The sequence below is a fragment of the Cucurbita pepo genome, chromosome 8 (genome assembly GCF_057944985.1).
Source record: "Cucurbita pepo subsp. pepo isolate OVF chromosome 8, ASM5794498v1, whole genome shotgun sequence".
Lineage (NCBI taxonomy): Eukaryota > Viridiplantae > Streptophyta > Magnoliopsida > Cucurbitales > Cucurbitaceae > Cucurbita > Cucurbita pepo.
Window position 1 is genome coordinate 12,088,147 of NC_141805.1, and position 24,370 is coordinate 12,112,516.

Consider the following 24,370-nt stretch of genomic DNA (forward strand, 5'->3'; position numbering starts at 1 on the left):
GGATAAGAATCATCTTCGACCTTCCTGAAATAAACATCAAAATTTGGCTTAGTGTTTGTCGAGGATTGTAAATGGAGTGGGAAACTAAAATGCATATTCAATGGGTTGAAGAACAGATGGATTGAAATTTTCATTTAATCAAACTAAGTCATAATTTTAATAATTGAAATAGAAATGTAAAATTTTTTCACTTCAATGAAATAAAAAATAAAGTATACAACGCACAATTGAATCATTTCATAAATTAGATACGATTTACATTCATGGATGAGTTGCCATTGTTGCCATTGTTGCCAAATCTAATTCTTCGTCGGAATCAATTACATTTGGCCTGCATATAAAGAGGCAACGGTTAACTTCATTTTCGGTGGCCTTGTTAAGTAATTGACAGAGCACAACACTTCTTTTCCTACATTATAACACAAGAAAATGCGCTATAAATGCGAGGTGGAATGGGATAACACATCCCCGCCTACAACAAAGGCCATCTATGACAACTCCTACCCTTAAGAGCATCTGAAAAGTTTAATTCCTACTCAAGGTGAATACAGAAGACACACAAAAAGACAACCCAAGCCATGGGACTCCGATCTAACATAATGAGATCAAAAGAATAACTACAGAGAGAAACTTAAAACCCCAAAAGAGAACACATCTCTTCACTAGATCTCTCAATCTCCTATTGTTTCTCTCTGACCAAAGGCCCCACAAAATAGAATAAGTATTAGCTCTTGGAAATGTATTATTCTATAGGTTGTACATTTGTGTCCTTGAGTTCTATGGACCAAATGTTAACAAAAATAGATTTTTTAAATTTCTCTCTTTAACTTTTACATCATTATAATTATTAAAATCATCGTTCCGATCCATGTATTAGGATTTCTTTAGCTATTGGTTGATTGTGGCAAGCCATAAGTAGTCTGTGATGCAAGCACATGACACATTTAAAAATCTGATTTTAATATATTTAAGTAAAATTCACCACCATAATTGTGAAGGAAATAGTAGGAAAGATTTGCCAACTCAGAAAATAATCTTCTAAACAAAGTAATGGCTTCGTACCTTTGGTCGTGGAGTAATGGCTTCAAAACTATGTATGATTGGAACATCAAAATTCGGATGTTATAGAACAATATATGCACCTTTGTCTTTGTACCTCTCCTCAGTAGCCTGCAAGGGAAGAAAATAGAGAGAATAAAAAATAGTTCTCATTCAGGAGAATGAAAAGGCAATATTCCTCATTTACCAAAGATATCCAAGTAACTGAAAAACATTGACTGGTGAAGGAATCAACAGTTTAATTTTGGTAATGGTGGTGAATTTTTAGGGTTTAGAAACTTAAAACACACGTGAATAGAAAGATGTCTCTCTTTTTGAAAATTACCACAACCTATACGCATCAATGAAACCTATTTGTGCCCTTTAGGCCTTGTCACTCGTATCTTCAAATTCAAAGATACGGTGCTTGCAAATAGATGGAAAAAGGCTCTCAAATGAACTATAGGTCAGTACCAATCTACCTTGGCACTGCCTTTATTTCTGATATACATTGGTCCATTTCTGACAGCAAATGTGTTGATGGTGTCAAGTTATGAAAATGAAAGGTGAGTCTTCAAGCTTGATGGGACAATCAGTACTCTCTTGAAAGCTTCTAGATCCCAAGGATAAAACTTAGCTGCAAATTTGTCCACCTTATACCAATTGCGAAAGGCATAAGAGAATTAACTTGTACCTCATTTTCATAACTCATCAAGGCTCGATCAGCTACAGAAGGGTTGAGGGAGCAGGAATGTGGAAATGTGGGCCTGAAGAATCCACATGATGTAAACCAATCGTCATGAAAGTGCTTCCTTTTAATGATGATGGAAGTATTAAAGTAGATGATGGTGTGGGTTGGGTCCTTTTGTGGGGGTGCCTGTTGTTGGCCGGTGGTTGACGTTGGTTTAATACATCCTTGTAATAGGTTGTTGGGGCAGTAAAGGTCGTCGTTGGGTAGTAGATTTCAAAGATTGTGGTATACTATCAGTTGGATAGGTGGAGATGAGGCTACCTTCCTTTCTTCACCGATAGGAATGAGGATCTTGTTTAAACCTCCATTTTGTCCAAGCCTAGCTATTTTAGCAAGAATATCTTTTTGAATTGTAGTCTTCTCAATCCAAATCAATTCATCTCCAGTTCTATGCTCTTTCAAGAATTTTTGGCTCTCACCCGATCATTTTTGTTAGACAGGCATGGGATACCCATTTCAAGGAGATGAAAAAAGCTCGGTCGCAGGTTATTTCTATGAGCTTTACACCTGTCCCTCGTGTTGAATCGATCTCATTGGTGAAGTGTTGGTGTTTGATTGAGATTGTAACTGGATTTTGAGATGAAGCCATTGACGTTAAAGATCTTCTTCACACCGATGTCCCACAAAACCTGAATCAAGAAGACTGAAAATGTTTGGAAAAACCATAGACGAATCAAAAGCATCCAACATTATTACTCAATACTGAGAAGCAAAGGAGCCATGAACAAAGATATGGCAAGGATGCATCAAAATAGAAAAACACATCACACAACAAGAAGGAAAGAGGATGGGATGAGGCCTTTTCCTAGTATTCTTCATTAGTTTTATTTGTCATCAATCTCTCTGTCTTCAATGATTGAATCAATACAAAACGGTAAAAGGTAATGTACTCGCAGCTTAACATTTCACATACGATGAATTATGATTGTTAATATAAAAGTAAAAATGGACGTATATGACACCATGTAGAAATTCAAAGCAGCAAGTCAATCTCGGTGCACCAAACTAACAACACCCATAGGTTGTCACATCTGTTTGGCTTGCATAATACAAAATTCTTGTTTTTGACCAACTAAAGGTAGACTAAAATAAGCTTGAGCCATCTCAAGTCAAAAATCTATAATCAAAGATGATTACATGTATCAACCTGTCGTTACTCCAGGGAACATTATGTAGTTGAGTGATTTAAAATTTTTTATTTAGCATTTGAAACAAGTTTTGGATCCATTAGGCATCATGACTAAGACTTACATTATAATTCATTAGCTAAAATTCGCAGTAAAAATAATCTTTTTGGTAAGAAACAGTTCATAGATGACTGGAAGTACCAAAAAAGAAGGGAAGAAAGTCAAGCTCTAGACCAAGGGAGATTTGCATTATAATCTATCTTTTAATAAATAACTATAGAGGTTTAATGCTTTTTTATGAGCACCAGACAATAGGCCTTTTCATAATAGTGGTCTTAGTCTTGTTCTTTTGGATTGGAATCCTTTTTTTGTAGCTAGTGTCGAACACCTATTTCTTTGGGGCTTGGTTTTTGTATGCCTTTGTTTTCCTTCATTGTTTTCCAATGAAAAATCAATTTCTTGAAAAAAAATCAATGTCTTACCATAAATAAGTATCCAACATTATGAATGTGAGATCCCACGTCAGTTGGAGATGGGAACAAAGCATTTATTATAAGGGTGTAGAAATCTCTCCCTAACAGACGCATTTTTAAACCGTGAGGCTAACACGGGCTAAAGAGGACAATATCTGTTAGCAGTGGGATTGGACTGTTACAAATGATATTAGAGCCAAACACCGAACGATGTACCAGCAAGGACGCTGGGCCGTGAAAGGGGGTAGATTGGGGGGTCCCACATCGATTGGAGAAGGGAACGAGTGTCAGCAGGGCCCCGAAAAAGGGTGGATTATGAGATCCCACATCGGTTGGAGAGGGAAACGAAACATTTATTATAAAGGTGTGAAAACTTCTCTCTAGCAAGCATTTTTTTAAAACCACGAAGCTGACATGGGTTAAAGCGGACAATATCTACTAGCATGGTAAGTTTATGCTGTTACAATAAACATCAAAATTAACTCTCAAAGGGATGAGTATGATAAAATTACCTTTAAATCGAATTTTTTCAAGAATTCTTCAGTGCAATCAGGACCCCACAAATGACCTATGCCTCTCTCGTTATTTGGGTAAAGGCCAGAATTCATCGAGGGATCAGACCACAGCACATCACCAGGTATTAAATTCAAGTCTTCCCATGGGGGATCAAGAACCGATCTTCTAGCTTTGGATAGTTCCTCCACAGAGCCAAGAGATAACCCGTTGGCTTCAGGATTTAAGCTCATTCTGCATCCTTTTTTCCCTTTTGATCTTTTAGATGAACGCACTGATACGCTGCGGAAAAGTCCCCCATGAGCCGTAATACACATCCAGCAATAATTGATGCCAAAGGCAACCCTTCGAAACATCCCAAACACTGCCGGTACACATGCTTATCTTTGTCTTCGTACTTGGTTAGCAATTCCTTCTCAAAACCATATACGGATGTGCAGTACTTGGACTCGTGGTTTCCACGAAGAAGAACTACACGATTTGGCATGTACACCTTTATACATTACCAGCAGAATTTAATCAAATGAAAACCCCCTGTACAAGGCAAAGAAACACCGCTAAGTAGCAAGGATTTACGTGATGCTATATTTTATTAGTAAATCGGAAGACAATTACAAGGCCGAGATGATGGAGATTGAACAGAGATTAAAGAGAGAACTTAGGCAGATGGCTACATGCTATCGTACGCATGATTACATAAAACATTAAAAGTAAAATTGAAGTGCATTTCGATTTGAAACGAAGGTAAAAAAGAGAGGGAGAGAATTAAAATCAGAGCATAAGTACCTTCAAAGCCAATAAGAGCAAAAATGTTCCGCATTGAAGACACAGAAACGGTTTTCAGAAGGAAAACCAGCATCCTGCAGAAGAAAGAGGAGATCATGAAACTGGCCATGGATGTCTCCGACGACGACTACAGTCGAGCCGCTGCTGGCGACTGAGCTTTCGAGGATGAATCCATTGCAGGGAAATGGTGGCGCCGGGAGTGCAGGGATTTTCTTCAGATTCAAAGATGATGGAGATCGAATCGGACATGCTCGAGTATCGAAAGCTGAAGAATCCAAATCCGAATGCTGCGGCGACATTGTTATCTCCGTCGTTGGTGGTAGAGAGATCTGGCATGGCATCGAACCATTGTCTGCTCTCTGGTTCTAACTCTTAACTGCTACGATCCGCGCGCCCTTTTTCCGATTTTGGTACGGATGGCTAATTCCTTGGGGCTCATTGTCAAAGCCATCCATGTGAAATGTCAAAATTATCCTCCATTCAAAGTTTTTGAAAGAAACCTCTAACGACCTTTGCTCGGTCATCAGATCTACTTTGTTCGACACTTCAATCATTCGTCTCCGACCACAAAATCCCTAAAAAAAACTTCGAGCACGCTTAAAGAGCTCGTAATGCCTCTCTTGTGACGACTCCAACCGTACATATAGAATATACTGATACTAGAACCTATAAATTATGCCCGACAAGCGAACTACTTCCTTCTAACAAGTGGCTACGAGTTACCAAGTAACCTTGTCTCTTGGGTGATCTAATTCATAGCAGAACCAAAGACGGATTCTAACCAATCTCAGCTAAAATCCCTAATTTTTCAAGGTTCCACCGTAGCTACGTGCTTAGTGTCATGGTCATACTTGTCCAAGGCTTAGGTCTTTACATTTGATGTCCCACATTGGTTGGGGGGAGAACAAAACACCAAAGAGTGTGAAAACCTTCTCCTAGCAGATGCATTTTAAAGCCGAAACGGAAAAACCAAAGAAGACAATAGCGGTGGATCTGGGCTGTTAGATTACTGGTGCAGTGTACATGACTCGAGATTCGACCCCCTTGTTATATTTTGTTTCAATTGACTCGAGACTCGACCGTATGCCCACAAAATTCGAATTTCACAAGACAAACATGTTCGGGATTAAAATAAGTATGGCTCTGATAGTGACAGTCGGCTGCTTTCTTTTACGCGTGAGATTAGAAGAGATTTTGAGTCACGGCTGCAAAGGAAGACCAGAGCTCACCATCGCAGGCGCACTGTATCCGAGTAGCTCCATATATTTTCCCACCACCTTCCGCTGCCTATAAATAAATAATCATATTCCGCGTCGACTTGGATTTCAACTTTCAACCATTTCAGACAACCTCCATTTTTATTTTATTCAATCCGACTCCGAGCGTCTTCTACTCCACCTTCCAAAATCCCCTCTACCGGAGTCCAGATTCCCGATTGCACTGTTGCAGCACTTCTCCGCCGCCGAATAATGGAGCCTATTACCTATCAAAGGATTAGGCGCCGTTCCCATGGATTCGCACGCTGCAGAGGCTTCCACCTTCACTCGAGACGATTCTCCGTCTCCAAGCTGCGGGCGAAGTTCGACTGGCTGTTGAGGATCTTAAATAGATGGCGGCGCTCCTATTCCTGGTCGATTAAGATTAACAAGGCGAGGCGCGGTGGAAGGTCGAAGGCTTCGGCTACGGCTTCGGCGGAGTTTCCGAGGTGCGTCGATCGAGGTGAGTGCAGGTTGAGGTCCTTCCGCCGCTCTAATTCCTTCTACGCGGAAGCCATTGCCGATTGCTTGGATTTCATCAAGAGATCCTCTGTTTCCAGTGATCGAGCGCCGAGTCAACCTAGGGTTGAATTCCGCGATCCTTCTGCCTCTGCGTAACATTTCTTTACTTTGTTCACAAAAACCTAAACGCCTGTACCTGCACATAGTTCGTGATTATCCTTTCCAAATCATATTTGTTGCTTTTTGTTTGTAAGATAGAGAAGGGCATCCCATACGTTGTTGGAGATGGAGCAGATCTTCTGCAAAACGAAATTGAATTCTTCCAGTTCTTTACTTGAACAAAATCCTTTTAATTTACCGATTAATTGATGCTTACTAAAGCTCAATTATACCAAATGTTCTTTATAGTACATTTATATCTCTAAATTTTTTCCAAATTCAAATATTATTTTCGTCTGCTGCTTGATTTTACTCTGTATTCAGATCAATTAAGCTCCTAAGTTTTGGATTTAGTTGCATTTTGTTCCTTTCATTCAAATTTATGTTCATTACTACATATTTTAGTCCCTGTTTTCCCTCCTCTCATTTCCGAGGTACAAGACGAGGAAATTTCGTCCATGGCCTCGATTTCTTCATCACGACATTCTATCAATAGTTGCAATTTCCTCCCTAACTTCTTTGAGATACAATTCAGCTCGTGTGCTAGTCGGAACTTGGATCAAAGTGGATCTATTTCTAGGAAATGGAAGAGTCATAGCATATGTCACGCAACGTTCTTGCCAATTGAGGTTCTTAACATGGAAGGGTTGAAAGTTAAACATGTTACTAAACTTAAAAGTTTAGGGATTCTTTTTTTTTTTTTTTTTTTTTTTTTTGGACTTATTACAAAGTAATTCGAGTATTGTAATTTTGTCAATATCATGTAAAATTCCATTAATAATAAAAAAAAATTGAATAGAAGAACCAAAATGAAACTAAATTACTATCGTATCTTCTATGGTACATTTTGGGGCATTTTAGCAGGTGTAGACAAAATTTTGGTCAACGGTCATACACCTCATACTGATCCAACATGAAATGGTGAAGACTTAGGAACGGACACGCAACCATGGACAACACGATCTTGGACAAGCAAGACCAAGATATCTGTCATGCGGCTATTGACAATACGCCTTGGAGATGCATGACCGTGACATCCTCCCCCACTCAATTGATTTACGTCCCTGTCAACCAACCTGAACAAGCAAGATTAGGGCATCTGTCATGCGGCCATAAGCAACATGCTTTAGACAAGCATGATGGTGACATCCCGATCAAACAAAATAAACAAAAGTTAAGGTTATGCGTAAAAATTAAAATGCAACGAAAGGCGAAAATAAAAAATATTATATTTAAACCATTATTAATTGAATATTAAAAATAATAAAATTACAAAAAAATCTCATATTTATTCTATGGCTATTGTTGTTCTACAATTAAAAGCTGACTTTTATTTTCCATTTGAATAATGATTTAAGTAATTTGTGGAGGCGGTTAAGCGAGGAAATTAAATTTCGATAATTATGGGAAGAAAAATGTGGGGTGAAGGGGAAATAGTTGAATTCGAGTAGGGGTAATTTTGGAAATAAATATGTGTGAAAGCTCCCTGATTACGCCACCTACTTCATCTCTATCGTTTGACTAATGCCTTCCCAACCAAGATAAACATTATGGAACCAATGCACTAATTTCCTTCACCTGCTCCTATTTCAATCTTTTCCTTTAATTCTAAACCCTTTCATCTCTAGTTTACTCGTAGGGTCGGAACCTCGTAGGAACCCGCTTCGAACCGGAAGAAGATTCTCCGTTTAGATGAAAAAAGAATAGAAAAGATCTTTTTCGTTAAATAAATGGGTCGGGTACGAGATTATATTCTGGTCCCTCACTCCACCCAATTCCCCCACTCCATCTCCGCTCTATAGGGTATGTATCTGAAAGTTCAAGGGTAAATTTGTAATTTCATCTAACATGTACCATATTATTATTTTGTAATATGAGCATAATTGAGTCGTAATTATCGTAAATTCAAATTACATTTAAATGGCATTTTGAAAAATAGATTATAGTTTCAATCCATCTATGGTCCATAGCCTAGCTAAGTTAAACAACCAAGACTTTTGGGTTTTGTAATCAATAATTGAGATAATGTTTGTTTAACTCTATTATTGGATTACTTTTTTTAATATATGCTACACATAAATCCATCAAAACAACATTAACTTTTATATATATATATATCTATTTAACCTACGAGAATCTGTCTTAAATGGAACTGAAAATGGAGAAGAGAGCGGTGAGAGATCTCTATCCATTAGCTAACCGAGATTAGAGATGAAGATTATATTCTTCGTCCCCGCCTCTGCCTTCGTCTTATTATATTCACATATTTTTTGTCTTTATTTGTTCGAGTAAATATATTGAAGATTATGGATTTATTATGATATTTATTATTATTATTATTAATAATAGAAATTATATTAAAAAAATGAAAATTATCCATTAAAATTATTTAAAAAAATATATATATTAAAAAACGGTTTAAAAAAGTTATGCAGAGAACTCAACCGTCACAAAAATAAATAATTTTTTTTTTGCGGGAACAAGAATTGAAACGAGTGGTGGAATGGGGTCGAGAAGACTTTCTCGTCCCTGCCTGTCTCGTGGACATCTCTATATGTGATGAAGGAAAGTTCTTTGGCTAAATATTGTTGTGTTGATAATGTCGTAGAGAATGAATTCTCTCTTATTGTCGTTATTACTCTTAATTATATGTGATTTTTTCTTTAAGATTTGTAATAATTCATCTATCATAAATTTAATAAAAATGACGTTAACTAGTGTCCTAATCTATTGTGTGATGAGGTCAATTGGGCTCGAGGACTATGATTAGTTTAATTGGTCGAGTAGTGGTGATACACGAGTATTGTCTAATGGATCGAAAGAAAGACGTGTTATGATACAACCGAGGAGGAGGATGCATCATCTAACACGCTCAGAAGAGTGGGTAAGATTGTCAAACTTAAAGTACAAACAAGAAAAGAAGTGGTAGTGTCGTTAGTGGTGTTGGAGGCCCAATTAGGTCCCGAACCACAAGCCCAAAGGTTGGTTAAGTTCATATGAGTAAAAGATGCAACCTCACCAAGATAAACGCTCCACATTGACGTGTAAAAATATTTGATTAAATATGTCTTCGAATATATTGTACTAGTGTGTCACAATCGCTCTCTCATGGGACATTTGTAAGCAACTGTGTGGCACTCACTCTCACCATTGAGTGAAGTGTCGGAGCTACCCTTTAGAGAAAGCGAGAAAACCCTAAAAATGGTGGGTTGGTTCGGTTCGGTCCGTCCGGTCTTAATTTCTTTAAAACCCAGCTCGATCCGGACCGACCGAATAGGTTCCGAGTCGGTTCCTTACACTCTCAAGTCCTAATGGCCGCCTTCACAGCAGCCAGCAGGTGTTCTTGACGAGTGATTATCGCGGGAATCGCTGATTGCTATTAGTTCCTCTTACCTTTAGATTCACTCTCTCAATTAGGCATTCTGGATCATCGCTTATTTTCTCACCCCCAATCGCTACCATTGTTGGGCTGACCTTTTCTGCTTTAATCTCAGATTTTGGGTCCAGATGTCCAGGTAACACTCCTCTATTTTGTAGATCTATGATGGTTCTTTGAATTCATTTTTCCAGTTCCAAATTGTATCCGTTTTGGCATTTAATTAACGTAGTATCTCACTTATATGGTCTACTGGTTTGAGATTTCACTTTCTGATTTGAATCCCTTCAATGATAATGATTTTTGCTTATAATTTATGGTGAATGTTTAAATCGAAGTTTATCCTTTCATTTTTTTTCTATTCAAACCTAAACTGAAAGGTATAGTAGATCTTTTGGAAGAGCTGAGAACGGATCCGATTGGTCTTGTTACTGAGCAGTTCAGTTGTGAATTGAAACTTGGAGGAGTGTAAAGCGATGAAAAGGAGAAGTTGATCGTTTAAAATTGATTTGGAAGTAGTCTATGATCATGCTAATTGCTAGTTTCCTCAAGCCATGTTGAGGAAAAAGGGTTTAGGGTCTAGATGGAACTCCAACTCCAGCTAAATTCTTGATTTTCACGAGTGAGAGGTCAAGATTTTAGCTATTAGAGGTCTGAGACAGCCTGGGAGATCCTACTTAGTACTTTTCACTTTTAGTTTGTGTTGACCGGTGTGATGTCCCACATTGGTTGGGGAGGAGAACAAACCACCATTTCTAAGGGCGTGGAAACCTTACCCTAGCAGACGCATTTTAAAGCCTTGAGGGGAAGCCCGAAACGGAAAGCCCAAAGAGGACAATATCTGCTAGCGGTAGATCTGGGTCATTACAACTGGTGACAGTGTAAGCAGGCTGATTAATCAGGGGATGCAGGCATATAGGATTTTCAACTTACTCATTTTCAGTTTCTAACAACAGATTATTCAGTATAGATGAGGTTGCTGTAGGATTAGAATGGGTTTCTGAACAAGGTAGCTCTGAGAGTTGTAGCATTTCCCAAAGAAAGGGACTTTTATATCTGTTCTTTCTCTCCTAAAGGATAGGTAGGATTCCCAGAGATTCGTTTTAGAATGGACAGGGAGAGGGAAAATATAGTCACTTGGTGAGATGATACTTCGAGCTGGTGGAATGGGTTGTTATTGGCAATATGAGAATTGTGGCCAAGTGGATTTGAGTGGTATTGGCAAAGACGAGAATTGTGGCTAAGTGGATTAGGGAGGTATTGGCAAAATGAGAATGACAAATGAAGTATTATTCGCCAAGTAAATATGGAGACTTTAATTGTAACGGCCCAAGCTTACCGCTAGCAAATATTGTCCTTTTTGGGCTTTCCCTTTTAGGCTTTCCCTCAAGGTTTTTAAAGCGTGTCTACTAGGGAGAGGTTTCCACACCCTTGTTAAAAAACGCTTCATTCTCTAGGTGGGGGAGAAGGATTAGCAAATATAGTTTTTCTAGAACCTTTTTTCTTATTTGGTTGTTGTTGTTTGTTATTATCATTCACCTAATTACGCTTTTTTCTAAATGAATTGAAATAAATGATAGTAAAGGATTTTTTATTAACTCTAACTCATATCTCATGCATGAAGATTCTACAGCTACACTACCCCTTTCAAAATTCAGAGGTCTTTGGACATTTGCTCACGTGTGCTTTATTTGGTATAATTTGTAGAAAATAATTTGATGGTTGGACTTCAAAACAAAGAATAGCCATGAGTGGAGAACATCTGAATCCAATTCCTTTGGAGAGTCGACCTGGCATCCTTTTCGTTGGATCATCAAACGTTGGCAAGCGCTCCCTTCTGTCAAGTAATTCTCTTTCTCTTACATCGCTAAATTCAATCTATTTAATTCTTACTTGTTGCAATTAAGTTGATTATTATCATGCCTGTTGAGAGTCTGTGTATACCGTACGAGTGGTTTCAGGAATTGAAGTTCTCAATTACTACAATCATCATATGCTATAACAAATGATTAGATTTTCTTCTCAAATTTCTCAACATCAGAGAATATTCTCTCTGTCTCTCTATTGTTTTGGTACATAAGCTCAAGTACAATCTCGTCTTTTTCGATCTACTTGTAAATTTTTATTAAGAAGAGTGGCCACAATTTCATAGAAGAAAAACTTGTATTTGCTAGTTATCTGTTTTTTTTTTCTTTCTTTAACATGTAATTTTCCCTTGTGACTAATGTTGTAAAGTTAGTGGGATGGTGCTAGATATATGTCTTGACATTCATGGTTTATAAAAGAAGCATAATACTCGGCAGTTGCATCAGAGAAACTGATCATTTTGAGTATTCAATGTCTTTCTGTTAATCGTAGGATTACTTTCTGTGGACTTTGAAGATGCTATGGATTCGTCCACTCAAGTTTCGGTCCATGGGTAAGTGACTGAAAGAAAATTTCATTTTTCTTCTTACGTATCAATGTATGTTTCTCTGTAGTTGGTCAAAATGAAAACTACTAGCATTTTCTAGGTCACTTTTGAGCTCAAAATGGCTATTTATTTTTCCTTGACAAACAGTTGGACCATCGACACACAATATTACACAGCCGATGTCTCTGTATCGGTGGCTCATTTGGACGAGCCATTTTCCATCGAGGCTTTGCCTACATTCAATCAGTTGGCTGCCCTGGTCATGGTCTTCGACATGAATGATGTTAGTCCTTTCCATTTTAAGTTTCTTAACTGCAATTGTAATAATCAATATTTTCGTTGATATCATATGTTCGTATGCCTACTACGCTTTTTTTCTTTGCAGCTTTCATCTCATGCGACACTCCGGGATTGGGTCGCTCATGCTGATCTACAGAAATTTGATGTATTATTATGCATAGGAAATAAAGTAGATCTTGTTCCAGGTCATCCAGTTCATGCTGAGTACAGAAAATTTCTGCAAAAGCAGAGACTTAAAGACTCTTGTACAGATTATTCAGATACAGTCGAATATGGAATTTCTGAAATTGAAGGAAGTAGTTTATTGGGAGACGAAGATCCCTCGTGGGAAACTAGGAGGTCGTGTTTGGAGTGGTGCGTTGACCGCAATATCGAGTTCATTGAAGCATGTGCGTCTAATGCAGATTTTGACAAATGTAAGTTAGTCCTAGCGTTGGCTTGGATACTCTGTTTATATAGCAACGAATCATGAGAACATCAAAGCGCAAAGAATTTCGACCACGTTTTTCCTTTATCTGCTTGGAACAAAATTAATCTGTTCGTTTTTTATAGCATGAATCCAGTGTCACATTCATTCTCATCTTGTTTTTGTTTTTCTATGCCATAACTATACTATTATCTACAGGTTTATCAATTGATGGTGATATACAAGGAGTTCGAAGGCTCTATGGTGCTCTTTCTGCTCATATGTGGCCTGGAATGATTCTAAAATCTGGAGATAAGATAACAAAGCCATCATTTCCAAAAGAAGAAGGTCTGTTGCCTTACATTAATCTTAGTTAGTACAATGTTTCGTCTGTTAGTTAAAAGTCTAAGTATCTGCCTCCATTGTTTTATCCAATCAGAATTGTCGGAAGAAGAATCCGATATTGAAATTGACTACGAAAAGCTATCCGAGGGTTCTGCCGAACCGTGGGACGACACAGATTTCAAGGGTTGCTCGTCGAATGGAGAAGGTTCTTCCATAGACACCGGAGCTCATCCAAAGGAAGTCGACAATGCCGAGCAAGATCAAGCATGTCAAAATACCCGTGATCAGGCAGAGGCTGAAGAAAACGCGGTGGCCACTAACGGAGAACATGTCGAATGCAAGGGAAAACATCATGATGTTGAGGATTTAGAACGGTTGATGTGTGAGATAGGGAACATGCGGGACAGCTTGAGGTTGATGCCTGATTTTCAAAGAAGAGAAATGGCTGCAAAATTGGCGCTGAAAATGGCGGCCATGTTTGGTGGAAGTAGCGATGATGAAGAGGAAACTGCTGCCATGGAGTAGTGATTCTGAGCTGGGAATGGTTTATCCTCTTCAATCTTGTGTTCCTCAATTCCTTCAGTCAATGTATGTTTGACAGCTTAGTTTTATTTAATCATGTTCTTAGTTTGTTAATCTCACTACTTAGCAAACTAATTAAAGTGCTATATAATTAGTTTAAATACAACAATGGATGTGAATGTATGATCAAGGAAGAATTTTAGTTTTCCAATTTTCTAATATTAGGCATGAAAATAAGAATAATATTTATAATATTGAAAAAAAAAATACCCTTTTAGAATTTTTAATTAGGTTGTATTTAGGTTACTAAATGTTCAAATTCAACAAACGTGTTTGATGGTTATTCAGCTACTTCTCAAAATCAATATATTTTTTATATCTATAGATATGGTTCACATTTGACAACAAAGTTGAGATGGCCGAGTTGGTCTAAGGCGCCAGATTAAGGTTCTGGTCCGAAAGGGCGTGGGTTCAAATCCCACTCTCAACAATTTATTTTATACATTTTTACAAAGCCTAGCGTGAGTTCAAAATTCCAATACGAGATAGATTCCCCACCGAGAAATTTCTACCGGAGCAGGTGTTCGACCCCTACCGCCTATAGGTAGTTTTAGACACGTTTCTTTTGAAGTGGATACCTGAATGCCAAGTACAACGCCAAGCTGATGTCTGCCTTTTCATGGTGTAGTTTCGAGTGAGGGTTCAAATCCCTAGACATCAACTTTTATCGTAACATATATTTCTTATTCAACTTTTTTTTTTTAGTCATAACTTCTTCGTTTTAGCTTCGATTTGAGTGATTCAAATCGTGGTAGAAGCGTTATTCCAAGTTCTATCTATAAAAACTTCAAAATCAGTAATTACGAACATGTTAGATCAAAACCCAATAAAAAAATAAAGCTTAGAATGCGACTCTCACGTTCTCTTACCCTACCACTATCACATATATATACATATATAAAATGTTGAGCACAAATAATGGTTGAGCTTTAAGCACGTGTTAGATTATAATGAGCATAAATGTAAGGAAAATAATGGGCAGAGATGTGTGATAGAGAGACACTCAAACATAAACATATACCTAAACGAGGGAAGAAGCGAAGCTTCTTCAATTCACGACTCTTCATTTACGTGCTCTCTTTTCATCGATTTTATAACATAGAGCTAGACGTTAATATTGCATTTCAAGTTCACTCTAGCTCTTTACTCGGTTGCTTGAAATTATGTCTAAATTGTTCATTTTTATCTCAATTCTTCTCAAATACACTAATTTAACACATTTTACGTGCTATCATCAACCTGAGTCAAATTGACCAAACCGGTCATAATCTAGTCCAATACAAATACACTTCTGCTATCATCAGCCTAAGTCAGACCGACCAAAACGGTCTCAACCTAGTTCAATAATAATACGCTTCTACTATCATCAGTTAGTCAGATCGACCACAATGGTCTCAGCCTGATGCACTACAAATACACCTTAGAGGCATACTCACACAAAAAGCCCTAACTACTTACTACATTTCTCCTAAACCCTACTGAACTTTGTCATCGAAGCATCAGAGCTTATGTAATAAGGTGCTACACTCGGGAAATTGTACGGACTTAGCTAGATCGGATTCTTACCTCAACTGTCGTATCAAAAGAGTCTAAGCTACAAAGTAGAATTGTTTTGAATAAAAAAAAGAGGGTTGCATAATTATAGGGAGGAATAAAAGAAGTATAAATAGAGGTTTGAATGGTGACAAGACATTAATGCCTAATATCTATTTTGCTTAATAATTAATTAAAACTATAATCCAAAGATTGCTTTATTTTCTCTTCCCCACATAAATAAATAATTAATAATCAGTCAAAACTCTAAATATTTACCCAATTTTAAATTATTTTAATTTACTTTATATACAAACTATGACAATATAAATATAAAAAAAAATATTATTTTATTTTCCAACATAAATTTTTAAATAAATTATATATTTTAAAAATAGACTAAAATAAAGTAAATGTAAGTACGAGAATCAAAATGTTCAAAGTATTAAAGTAAATAAGAGAATAGAATCATCGTTCATACCAACTTTTAATTTTTTATTTATTATTTTTTCGTGTATCGTTAGTTCGAGAGTAGGGTATAATTTTTTTGAAATATTTAGAAACACTAATCATTAACTTGAAAATATAATACCTGTTTTTTTTTTTTTATTCAAATATAAGGTAAAATATATAAAATCACTGATTGTTAGCTTAAGAGTACAATCTCGTTTTTTTTTTTTCTTAGTTCAACAAAAAAAAATATAAGGATGAATATTTGAAATTACTGAGCTCAAGAGTTCAGTTTCGTTTTTTTTTTAGGGTAGAATATTTGAAATCACTAATTTTTAGCTCGAGAGTATAAGACCATTTATTTCTTAGTTCAACGATATTTAGACTAAAGTATTTGAACGCTCGAGAGTATAATACCTTAAGCTAGACTAGTTGAGCTACGTTCATAATCGTTTCTCGAACTTTAAAAATTTCTTGACGATGTTCATGTAATCTCGAGATATATATATATATATATATATATATATATATTGAGTGAGTTGGAGAAAAGAGAAGTGAGCAATAATTAGAAGGGTATGGCGTTGACTAAAAGTCAAGGCAAAAATCCCAAACCCCTGTTGTTACCATTGTTATCTTCCCTCCTCTTTTGCTCCTCCTCGTTGTTGTGATCGCCGCCGTGGACGACGGCCGGGAACTCGCCGCACTTCTGGCATCTGGCCACTACCAGAATCTGGCGGCAAGAGGGGCAGGACGAGTGGGAGCTCAGCCACGTGTCTACACAGCTGACGTGGAAGCAATGGCCACACTGCGGCAGTTGTCGGATCTCCTCTCCGTCTAGGAACTCCGCCAGGCAGATCGCACATTCCGCCGCGAATTTCCCTTCTCCGCCTGACCCCGATGCTCTGTACGTGAATTTCGGTAGGGATTGAAGGATTTTCTTCTTCAATCCCCTGTTCGCTGACGCCTGATTTCCTGCACCGCCACCGTTACTGCCACGCCGGAGCCACGCGCATCGAGCCACCGCTATCAGCCCCACCATACAAATTAGAGCACACAGTAGCGCCGCCAGAATCACCACGAAGTCCGACTCTATAGCCACCGCCTCTGGGGGCGGCGCCGTCGCTGTCGCCGTCGCCGAGGAAGTATTCCCCGCCAAAGCTTGGAAATAACGAGTCATGACACGGATTTGAACAGAGAAAAAGAAGAGAAATCTATGGAAAAGGAAAAATCTTGAGAACTTTGTTGTTAAAAGGGGAAGAGGGGAGAAGAGGACAACTTGGGAGGTGGGCCACTCCATAGTTTGGTTATTTGTTACTCATAGTTATCCTTTAAGCTCGGTTAGATTCTTCTTCTATCCCTTAATGAACTCGGATGGATGGATGTTTGGGATGTCCTAATGAGATAATCGGCACATGGGTCAATTCCCAATAGGTCCGAGAAAGCCAAGATGGCCCATCTGTCCCGAGATGATAATGAGATCGACGTTGTTGTGTCGCATACAAACATGCACGCACGAACAACATGTATGGCCGAACAAGCTTAGATTTCGCACAGTGGACGAAGGCACAAAACTGGGCCGAAAATGAATATGGGGCTTAAGTTTTCCTTAAGGCTTATCGTGAGTGTGCAACGTCGCATCTCATTGCCATCTCGGTTCCTATCAACACAACTCATGCATCGTGATGTCGTCCCATGTTTCAAGACACATCAGCCATCTTTGCTTGTTCGGACGCATCCATTGCTCCCCAACCCATGAATCTGCACTCGCTATTCTCTCTATTCACGTGAATGACCAAGACCTAATTGAATATCTATGCCGAACATAATAAATCTCGACCCTTAAAACTTTAGGGTATGATGATTCATATTCTTTGGAGACCCAAATGAAAACTATATGATATGTGCAAACAAAATCTTAATACATGTACAAGCTCTCACCTATAGCCACCAAGCTTATTCATTTCACTGGTGCAGGCTTTATAAACGAGAACTCATCTCCTTCTTCTTTAGTTTGCTCTATACTCTCCGGTTGTTCCCTTTCACCAATTTCGTGTATTTCATCTCCATCCACATCGACATTACTCGATTCAATACTCGATACTTGCATAGCCGTTGCTGGTGAATCGCCCTCGTAATCAGACGATTCAAGGTCATCGTACGCAGGCACACGTATGGAGTGTCCCGTGGTTTTAAACCGTCGCAATGAGCGTCCAAAGGAGCTCAAAGGCGAAGCATTAGAACTACGTCCAAGTGTTCTAGTTGCTGAGCTTCGTAGAACCCGCTTCTTCTTGGCTTTTTCATGCCATTTCTTGAGCGCCTTTGATGTCTGTTCGTCGAAAATGGACGTTTTCATGCCCGACCCCATCTGCAATTCATAAACATCCATCATACGACCGACCCTTCAGCCTCACAACAATACGTTTCGCAGGCACGAGGCAGAAAGAACGGATAAAGTCGAGATACGTAAATACCTGAGTTACAAGGGCGTATATCGGAAGTGTAACGTAGCTGCAGAGAAACAATGTTATGACCCTACAAAACCATAAGCAGATGAAAGCCTTGTGATAAAAAAGCTCAAGCATTCATATCATTAGAAGGGAAGAAAGGCTTACTTACCCTATACAAACTTTTACAATGGTAAGGACGGGACCGTCGGAGAAGCAAGAATTCGACCCGAAAGAATGCTGCACGCAACAACTATATCGTCGATTGTAGCTTACAAGAAAAATTGTAACCCAAGCTCACCACTAGCAGATATTGACCTCTTTGGACTTTCCCTTTCGGGTTTCCCCTTAAGGTTTTAAAACGCGTCTGCTAGGGAGAGGTCCCCATTTTCCTCTCCAACCAATGTGGGATCTCACAATCCACCCCCCTTCGAGGCCCAGCGTCCTCACTCCAATCGATGTGGGATCTCACAATCCACCTCCTTTTTGGGCCAACGTCCTCGCTGGCACACCGCCTGGTGTCTGGCCCTGATACCATTTGGAACAGCCCAAGCTCACCGCTAGCAGATATTGTCCTCTTTGGGTTTTCCCTTCTGGGCCTTCCCTTAAGGTTTTAAAACACGTCTGCTAGGGTGAGGTTTCCACGCCCTTATTAAGAATGTTTCGTTCTCCTCTCCAACCGATGTGGGATCTCACATGAACCTTCTTAAAGTTCCCGAACCGTAAATAAAACATTGTTCTTGATCGGAGAACGGAAAGAAATCGATATAACGTCGAGAAGAATACCAGTATAGACAAGTTAAAGGTGATCTGGAATGCATTCTGCATAAACCAAATGAGCTGATAATCAGATCAACACTAAAATAAAGCAGCATATGATGGGAGGTTTTGGTTACCTGAAACAAAGCAAAATGCATGAGATGAAGAATCAGTTGAGGTCGACCGAACCAAAAGTACTTATCGGACCCTTGCACGAGCGGAATTCCCTGGACCACGGCATGTTTCTCCGAGATTTCAAGAGCCATCCTAGTCAAAATGGCTTGAAGTTTTGATCCAACAGCTAAGATTATCTATGTGAGGTTCAAACAGCCATCATCATATAATAACACTAACAAGCTAATCTGATGAATTTCCCTTGAAAGATAGAGATTTTTTCTTACGATCAAAGGGATAAACGACGCCCAAAACATTGTCCGCCACCCTGAAAGCGAAACGGTTTTCGTCCTAATCGAGTTTTTGAGCTAATTGTTAAGTCAAAATCATTAGATTCAGTGAAGTTATCATACCAGCTACATTAAGAAGCAGGAAGATCACAAATGACAACCACAGAACAGGACTGCCACCAAAAGACCAGCTCGTAAGAACTAAACAATAGTTTGTTCGTAGTTAAAACGATATCGAACTATTACCTCACACCGACGACTACCTTGAAGTCGTCTTCTAATGACCTTTTGATATATCTTTGGAAGTCAAATTTACTTCCGGGTGCTAAATGAACCTACAAGAGTATTGTATTACATTTCGAAACTCGAAGCTGTGATCAGTTTAGAGTTTAGCAATGGATAACTCACTGTTATGAATCCATTGCGGAGCGTTAAGTAATCGGCCTTACTAACCGAGCCATAAAATTGCCTGAAGAAGCAGCCCTGCAACATATAATCAAACCCGAGTCATTTCGATATCGATGGATACTCGAAAGGGTATTGAGAAACTTTCTCTTACAATATAGAAGAAGACAGGAAGGCGTGTCCAAAAGCTGGTGTGTGCTTTCACAAAAGATGTCTCATGAGTGAGCCTAAATCTTGCAGGATCTGTGCATAGAAGAAGAACCAATTCGTGTGAAACTACAAACTCTCTATGCTAAGTGTTGTTTGATGAAAGAACAAAATGACAGACCATTGAAGAACTCGTAGTTATGAGTCGAAGTTTCCTTCTCCCACTCCTTCCAGCCTCGGATCTGAGTAGAAATAGTTCCGTTCGTAACGAAGCGATGACGATGTAGGTGCAAAATTCACTAGGCAATGATCTCAAGACTTGGTTACATGACATAACTAAGGACATTTTTCCTCTCTTTTCCTGCTTTACTTTAGGTCATGGCTCATACATTGGTTTTACTTTATACGACTCAAGTCAGACCACGACAAGACGTTGAGTTGAATCATACTATAAAAATTCACGTAAGCTCGTCTTTTCCCTTATAGGCTTCCCCTCAAGGTTTCAAAACGTGTCTACTAGGAAGAGGTTTCCACACCCTTATAAGGAATGCTTCGTTCTCCTCTCTAACCAATGTAGGATCTCACAATCCACCCCCCTTGGGGGCCCAGCATCCTCACTGGTGCACTGCTCGGTGTCTGGCTTTGCTACCATTTTTAACAGCCCAATCACACCGTTAGCAGATATTGACATCTTTGGGTTTTCCCTTTTGGGCTTCCTCTCAAGGTTTTAAAACACGTCTACTAGGGAGAGATTTCCACACCCTTATAAGGAATGCTTCGTTTGTCATATTTGGGTTTTCCCTTCTGGGTTTCCCCTCAAGGTTTTAAAACGTGTCTACTAGGAAGAGGTTTTCACACCCTTATAAGCAATGTTTCGTTCTCCTCTCTAACCAATGTAGGATATCACAATCAACCCCCCTTGGGGGCCCAGCATCCTCACTGGTGCACCGCTCGGTGTTTGACTTTGCTACCATTTATAATAGCCCAATCCCACCGTTAGCCGATCATCTTTGGGTTTTCCCTTCTGGGCTTCCTCTTAAGGTTTTAAAACGCGTCTACTAGGGAGAGGTTTCCACACCCTTATAAGGAATGCTTCGTTTGTCATATTTGGGTTTTCCCTTCTGGGTTTCCCCTCAAGGTTTTAAAACGCGTCTAATAGGGAGAGGTTTCCACACCCTTATAAGGAATGCTTCGTTTCTCATCTTTGGGTTTCCACTTTTGGGTTTCTCCTCAAGGTTTTAAAACTCGTCTACTAGGGAGAGGTTTTCACACCCTTATAAGAAATGTTTCGTTCTCCTCTCTAACCAATGTAGGATCTCACAATCCACCTCCTTGGAGGCCAACGTCATTGGTGGCACACCACCCGGCGTCTAGCTCTTATACCATTTAGAACAGCCTAAGCCCACAGTCCAAGTCATACAAAGGAGAGGTTTTCACACCTTTATAAGGAATGTTTCGTTCTCCTCTCCAACTAACGTGGGATCTCACACAAGAATTGAATTAATACGTTCTATGAAAGACTTAAAAAGAACATCAAAATCATACAAACAAAGAAGAAAACAGCCCTTACCTTTACCCTTCCAAGTGTCATTGTGGTAACACTAAAGACCACATGAAACACAGCTAGGAAGAATATGAGAATATGCAACTGATGCAATCCATCAATAGATATAAGAGACACCTTACCCTATTAGAAAGAATGAACATAGTTTATCAAGACAATCAAGTTTATCAAACCAATGATAAGATTCATGGGACAGGCTCTTACATCCTTACACGGGGCGACATTGTGGCCTCCAGCCAACGATCTTCGGATTAGCCATTGAAGCCTCCGGTGATGTTCGTCGTCGCTGTTTTCAGACGATGAGTCATCTTTCTTTTCAAGTGGGCAAGGCAACATGGTATTGGCAATGGCTGGAGGAATGCAGATTTTGACTATAAATCCTTGTGCAAAGGTTAGAAGCAGGGAAATGAATCCCAAAATCATCAGCTCTGCACAAAGTTTGTGGAATGTTCATCTTTTTTTTTCTTTCTCATACTCAAAGTTTTGATACAATGTGGTGTGTATGAGTATTGTATTACCAGCCTTAACCTTCTCCAAAGCTTCCAACAGAGAACTCTTGTGCTTTTCTGTCAACCACTAAGAGAACAAGAACAAATCAATGAGTAGATTTGGGCTATGAAAATTTGTAGAAAAATACACCGATATCGTTCAGGTTAGGAATCACGACTCTCCACAATGGTATGATATTGTCCACTTTGAACATAAACTCTCGTGGCTTTGCTTTAGGCTTGCTATGAAAATTTGTAGAAAAATACACCGATATCGTTCAGGTTAGGAATCACGACTCTCCACAATGGTATGATATTGTCCACTTTGAACATAAACTCTCGTGGCTTTGCTTTAGGCTTCCCCAAAAGGCCTCATACCAATGGAGATGTATTCCTTATAAACCCAGGTGGGACTCCCTCCCAACAATCCTCAACCATCCTCCACTAAAACAAAGTACACTATAGAGCCTCCCCTGAGGCTTATGAAGCCCTCGAACAGTCTCCCCTTAATCAAGGCTCGACTCATTCTCTAGAGTCCTCGAACAAAGTACACCCTTTGTTCGATACTTGAGTCACTTTTGACTACACCTTCGAGGCTAGCACTTCTTTGTTCGACACTTGAGGATTCTATTGACATGTCTAAGTTAAAGGCATGACTCTAATACCATGTTAGGAATCACGACTCTTTACAATGGTATGATATTATCCACTTTGAACATAAGCTCTCGTGGCTTTGCTTTGGGGTTCTTAGCCAATGGGACTCCCTCCCAACAATCGTCGGGAAAGTTGATTCATTTCAGAAATCTTTTCTTAAAGACAAACATATTCATAGTAATTCGAAAATTTTAAGGATAAGTGAATGAACAGATGCTTTGAGAAACAACACCCAAATGAGAATACACAAGAACAAAAGAACAGAAGCAACAAAAAGAAGAGAAATCAATCAAAAACTAATTACCGTTCCAACTTTGTGAAGAACTTTCTCCAATACAATGGAAATAACAATGAAAAAGAAGCAAACCCCAGCAACAGCCCATGTGGGTGTGTTATCGAGCTGCCTGGAACCGCCGCCGCTTCCACCGCCTGCGGCAGCAACGACAGCGGCGCCCCCAAACAGAAGACAAAAACAGAGACAAGAAACAGCCATCAAAACAGCAGAAACCTAAGCAGCAAAGAGCTAAAATGGCAGAAAAATGGAGAATTAATTTGGTAAAGTAAAACCAAGCTGCTACTGCGACATTATTGGAGAGAAAAGAAGCACTTCACTGAACCGTGGAGCCCACCTTGTTGGTCATTAATGATGAGAGCGTTCAAACATTTCAAGAATCTACGTTAAATCTTAAAAAAAGGTTACATTTTTATGGATATTTTAATCTTACATTATCACCCCATCAAATTAAATGTGATTTAAAACTAAACCCATTTCTGGTCTTCATCAATAAATTGGGTGACCAATGGATGTTCCTCATGTGGTGTCTCACCCCAATCCCCTGTGCTTAGACAAGGACAACTTTTGTACTTGTCCGCTTCGAGACGGTTCGACTTAAAAATGTGTGCCCCACGGTGATTTTTAGTAAGATTGAACCTATGTAATTACTCGTAGTAACTGCTATATATAGATTCAAAAACTCGGTAAATTTCTTAACCTTTACAAAATCAGAAGAAGCGAAGGAGACATATAAGCTCACTAAACTTTGAAGATTATTCCACTTCAATGAAGAATTGGTAACATGACTGAATACGAGTTGTGGTTACTCATCTATCCCTATAGGTGGAAGGAGTTGTCGGGTGTCACGGATTGACCGACCATACGAGAAGTCCCCGGAGTTAATCAGGGCTACTCCCAGCCACTTTTTATAATTAGCCTGAAACCTATGATGACCATAGCCCAAAATTGATGGGCCTCACTTATATAATGGGCCTCAATATTTTTGGGCTTTTTGGGAAGGGTAGAGATGATAATTTTAAAAACAATTAAAAATAAATTATTAAAAGAATATAGTTGAGATCGGTTTAGTTGGTTCAGTTGGTTCGAGTCATTTATTCCATTCAAATCTTCAATAGCACGTATATGTATGAATGTATGCATGCATGCATGCATGTATGTATGTACATACGTATAGAGATAGAGTGTATAATCTTCCGCCACGCACATTTCTTTTCGATGACTCAATCGTAAGATCATCATA

At 38.9% G+C, this 24,370-nt stretch overlaps 3 protein-coding genes, 1 non-coding gene and 1 pseudogene across 5 annotated transcripts; 2 read left to right on the forward strand and 3 right to left on the reverse strand.

Annotated features, from left to right (window-relative positions):
• Positions 1-105: 105 nt before the first annotated feature.
• LOC111800007 (serine/threonine-protein phosphatase 7 pseudogene) lies at positions 106-4,797 on the reverse strand (annotated as a pseudogene). Its single transcript, XR_015422251.1, has 5 exons — positions 4,689-4,797; positions 3,902-4,436; positions 1,521-2,418; positions 1,063-1,170; positions 106-331 (listed from the first exon to the last, which is right to left on the reverse strand). The product of XR_015422251.1 is annotated as a serine/threonine-protein phosphatase 7 pseudogene (transcript).
• Positions 4,798-9,867: 5,070 nt separating this feature from the next.
• Positions 9,868-14,138, forward strand: LOC111799928 (GTP binding protein). The gene is made up of 7 exons (XM_023683456.2): positions 9,868-10,080; positions 11,649-11,785; positions 12,300-12,360; positions 12,502-12,637; positions 12,740-13,070; positions 13,280-13,408; positions 13,500-14,138. The coding sequence occupies exons 2-7, from the start codon at positions 11,689-11,691 to the stop codon at positions 13,928-13,930; spliced, it is 1,185 nt and encodes a 394-aa protein (XP_023539224.2). The 5' UTR covers positions 9,868-10,080; positions 11,649-11,688; the 3' UTR covers positions 13,931-14,138.
• Positions 14,139-14,336: 198 nt separating this feature from the next.
• On the forward strand, positions 14,337-14,417 carry TRNAL-AAG (transfer RNA leucine (anticodon AAG)). Its single transcript has one exon. It is a non-coding gene; the product is annotated as a tRNA-Leu (tRNA).
• Positions 14,418-16,469: 2,052 nt separating this feature from the next.
• RHA3B (RING-H2 finger A3B) lies at positions 16,470-17,644 on the reverse strand. Its single transcript, XM_023683457.2, has one exon. The coding sequence runs from the start codon at positions 17,265-17,267 to the stop codon at positions 16,563-16,565; it is 705 nt and encodes a 234-aa protein (XP_023539225.2). The 5' UTR covers positions 17,268-17,644; the 3' UTR covers positions 16,470-16,562.
• A 149-nt stretch (positions 17,645-17,793) lies between these two features.
• Positions 17,794-23,476, reverse strand: LOC111799927 (MLO-like protein 8). Its single transcript, XM_023683452.2, has 15 exons — positions 23,140-23,476; positions 22,212-22,269; positions 21,898-22,121; positions 21,700-21,816; positions 20,311-20,371; positions 20,137-20,225; positions 19,986-20,060; positions 19,824-19,912; positions 19,701-19,750; positions 19,575-19,615; positions 19,311-19,484; positions 19,201-19,236; positions 18,587-18,654; positions 18,442-18,502; positions 17,794-18,335 (listed from the first exon to the last, which is right to left on the reverse strand). Exons 1-15 carry the CDS (start codon positions 23,326-23,328, stop codon positions 17,928-17,930), a joined length of 1,740 nt encoding a protein of 579 aa, XP_023539220.2. The 5' UTR covers positions 23,329-23,476; the 3' UTR covers positions 17,794-17,927.
• Positions 23,477-24,370: the final 894 nt, after the last annotated feature.

Coding starts and splice junctions, on each gene's coding strand:
- LOC111799928 (XM_023683456.2), top strand. CDS start 11,689: ATGAGTGGAGAACATCTGAATCCAATTCCTTTGGAGAGTCGACCTGGC. Junction 12,638..12,739: donor TGGTCTTCGACATGAATGAT/GTTAGTCCTTTC, acceptor TTTTCTTTGCAG/CTTTCATCTCATGCGACACT. Junction 13,409..13,499: donor ATCATTTCCAAAAGAAGAAG/GTCTGTTGCCTT, acceptor TTATCCAATCAG/AATTGTCGGAAGAAGAATCC.
- RHA3B (XM_023683457.2), bottom strand. CDS start 17,267: ATGGAGTGGCCCACCTCCCAAGTTGTCCTCTTCTCCCCTCTTCCCCTT.
- LOC111799927 (XM_023683452.2), bottom strand. CDS start 23,328: ATGGCTGTTTCTTGTCTCTGTTTTTGTCTTCTGTTTGGGGGCGCCGCT. Junction 20,226..20,310: donor TAACTACGAGTTCTTCAATG/GTCTGTCATTTT, acceptor TTCTATGCACAG/ATCCTGCAAGATTTAGGCTC. Junction 18,336..18,441: donor TATACGCCCTTGTAACTCAG/GTATTTACGTAT, acceptor TATGAATTGCAG/ATGGGGTCGGGCATGAAAAC.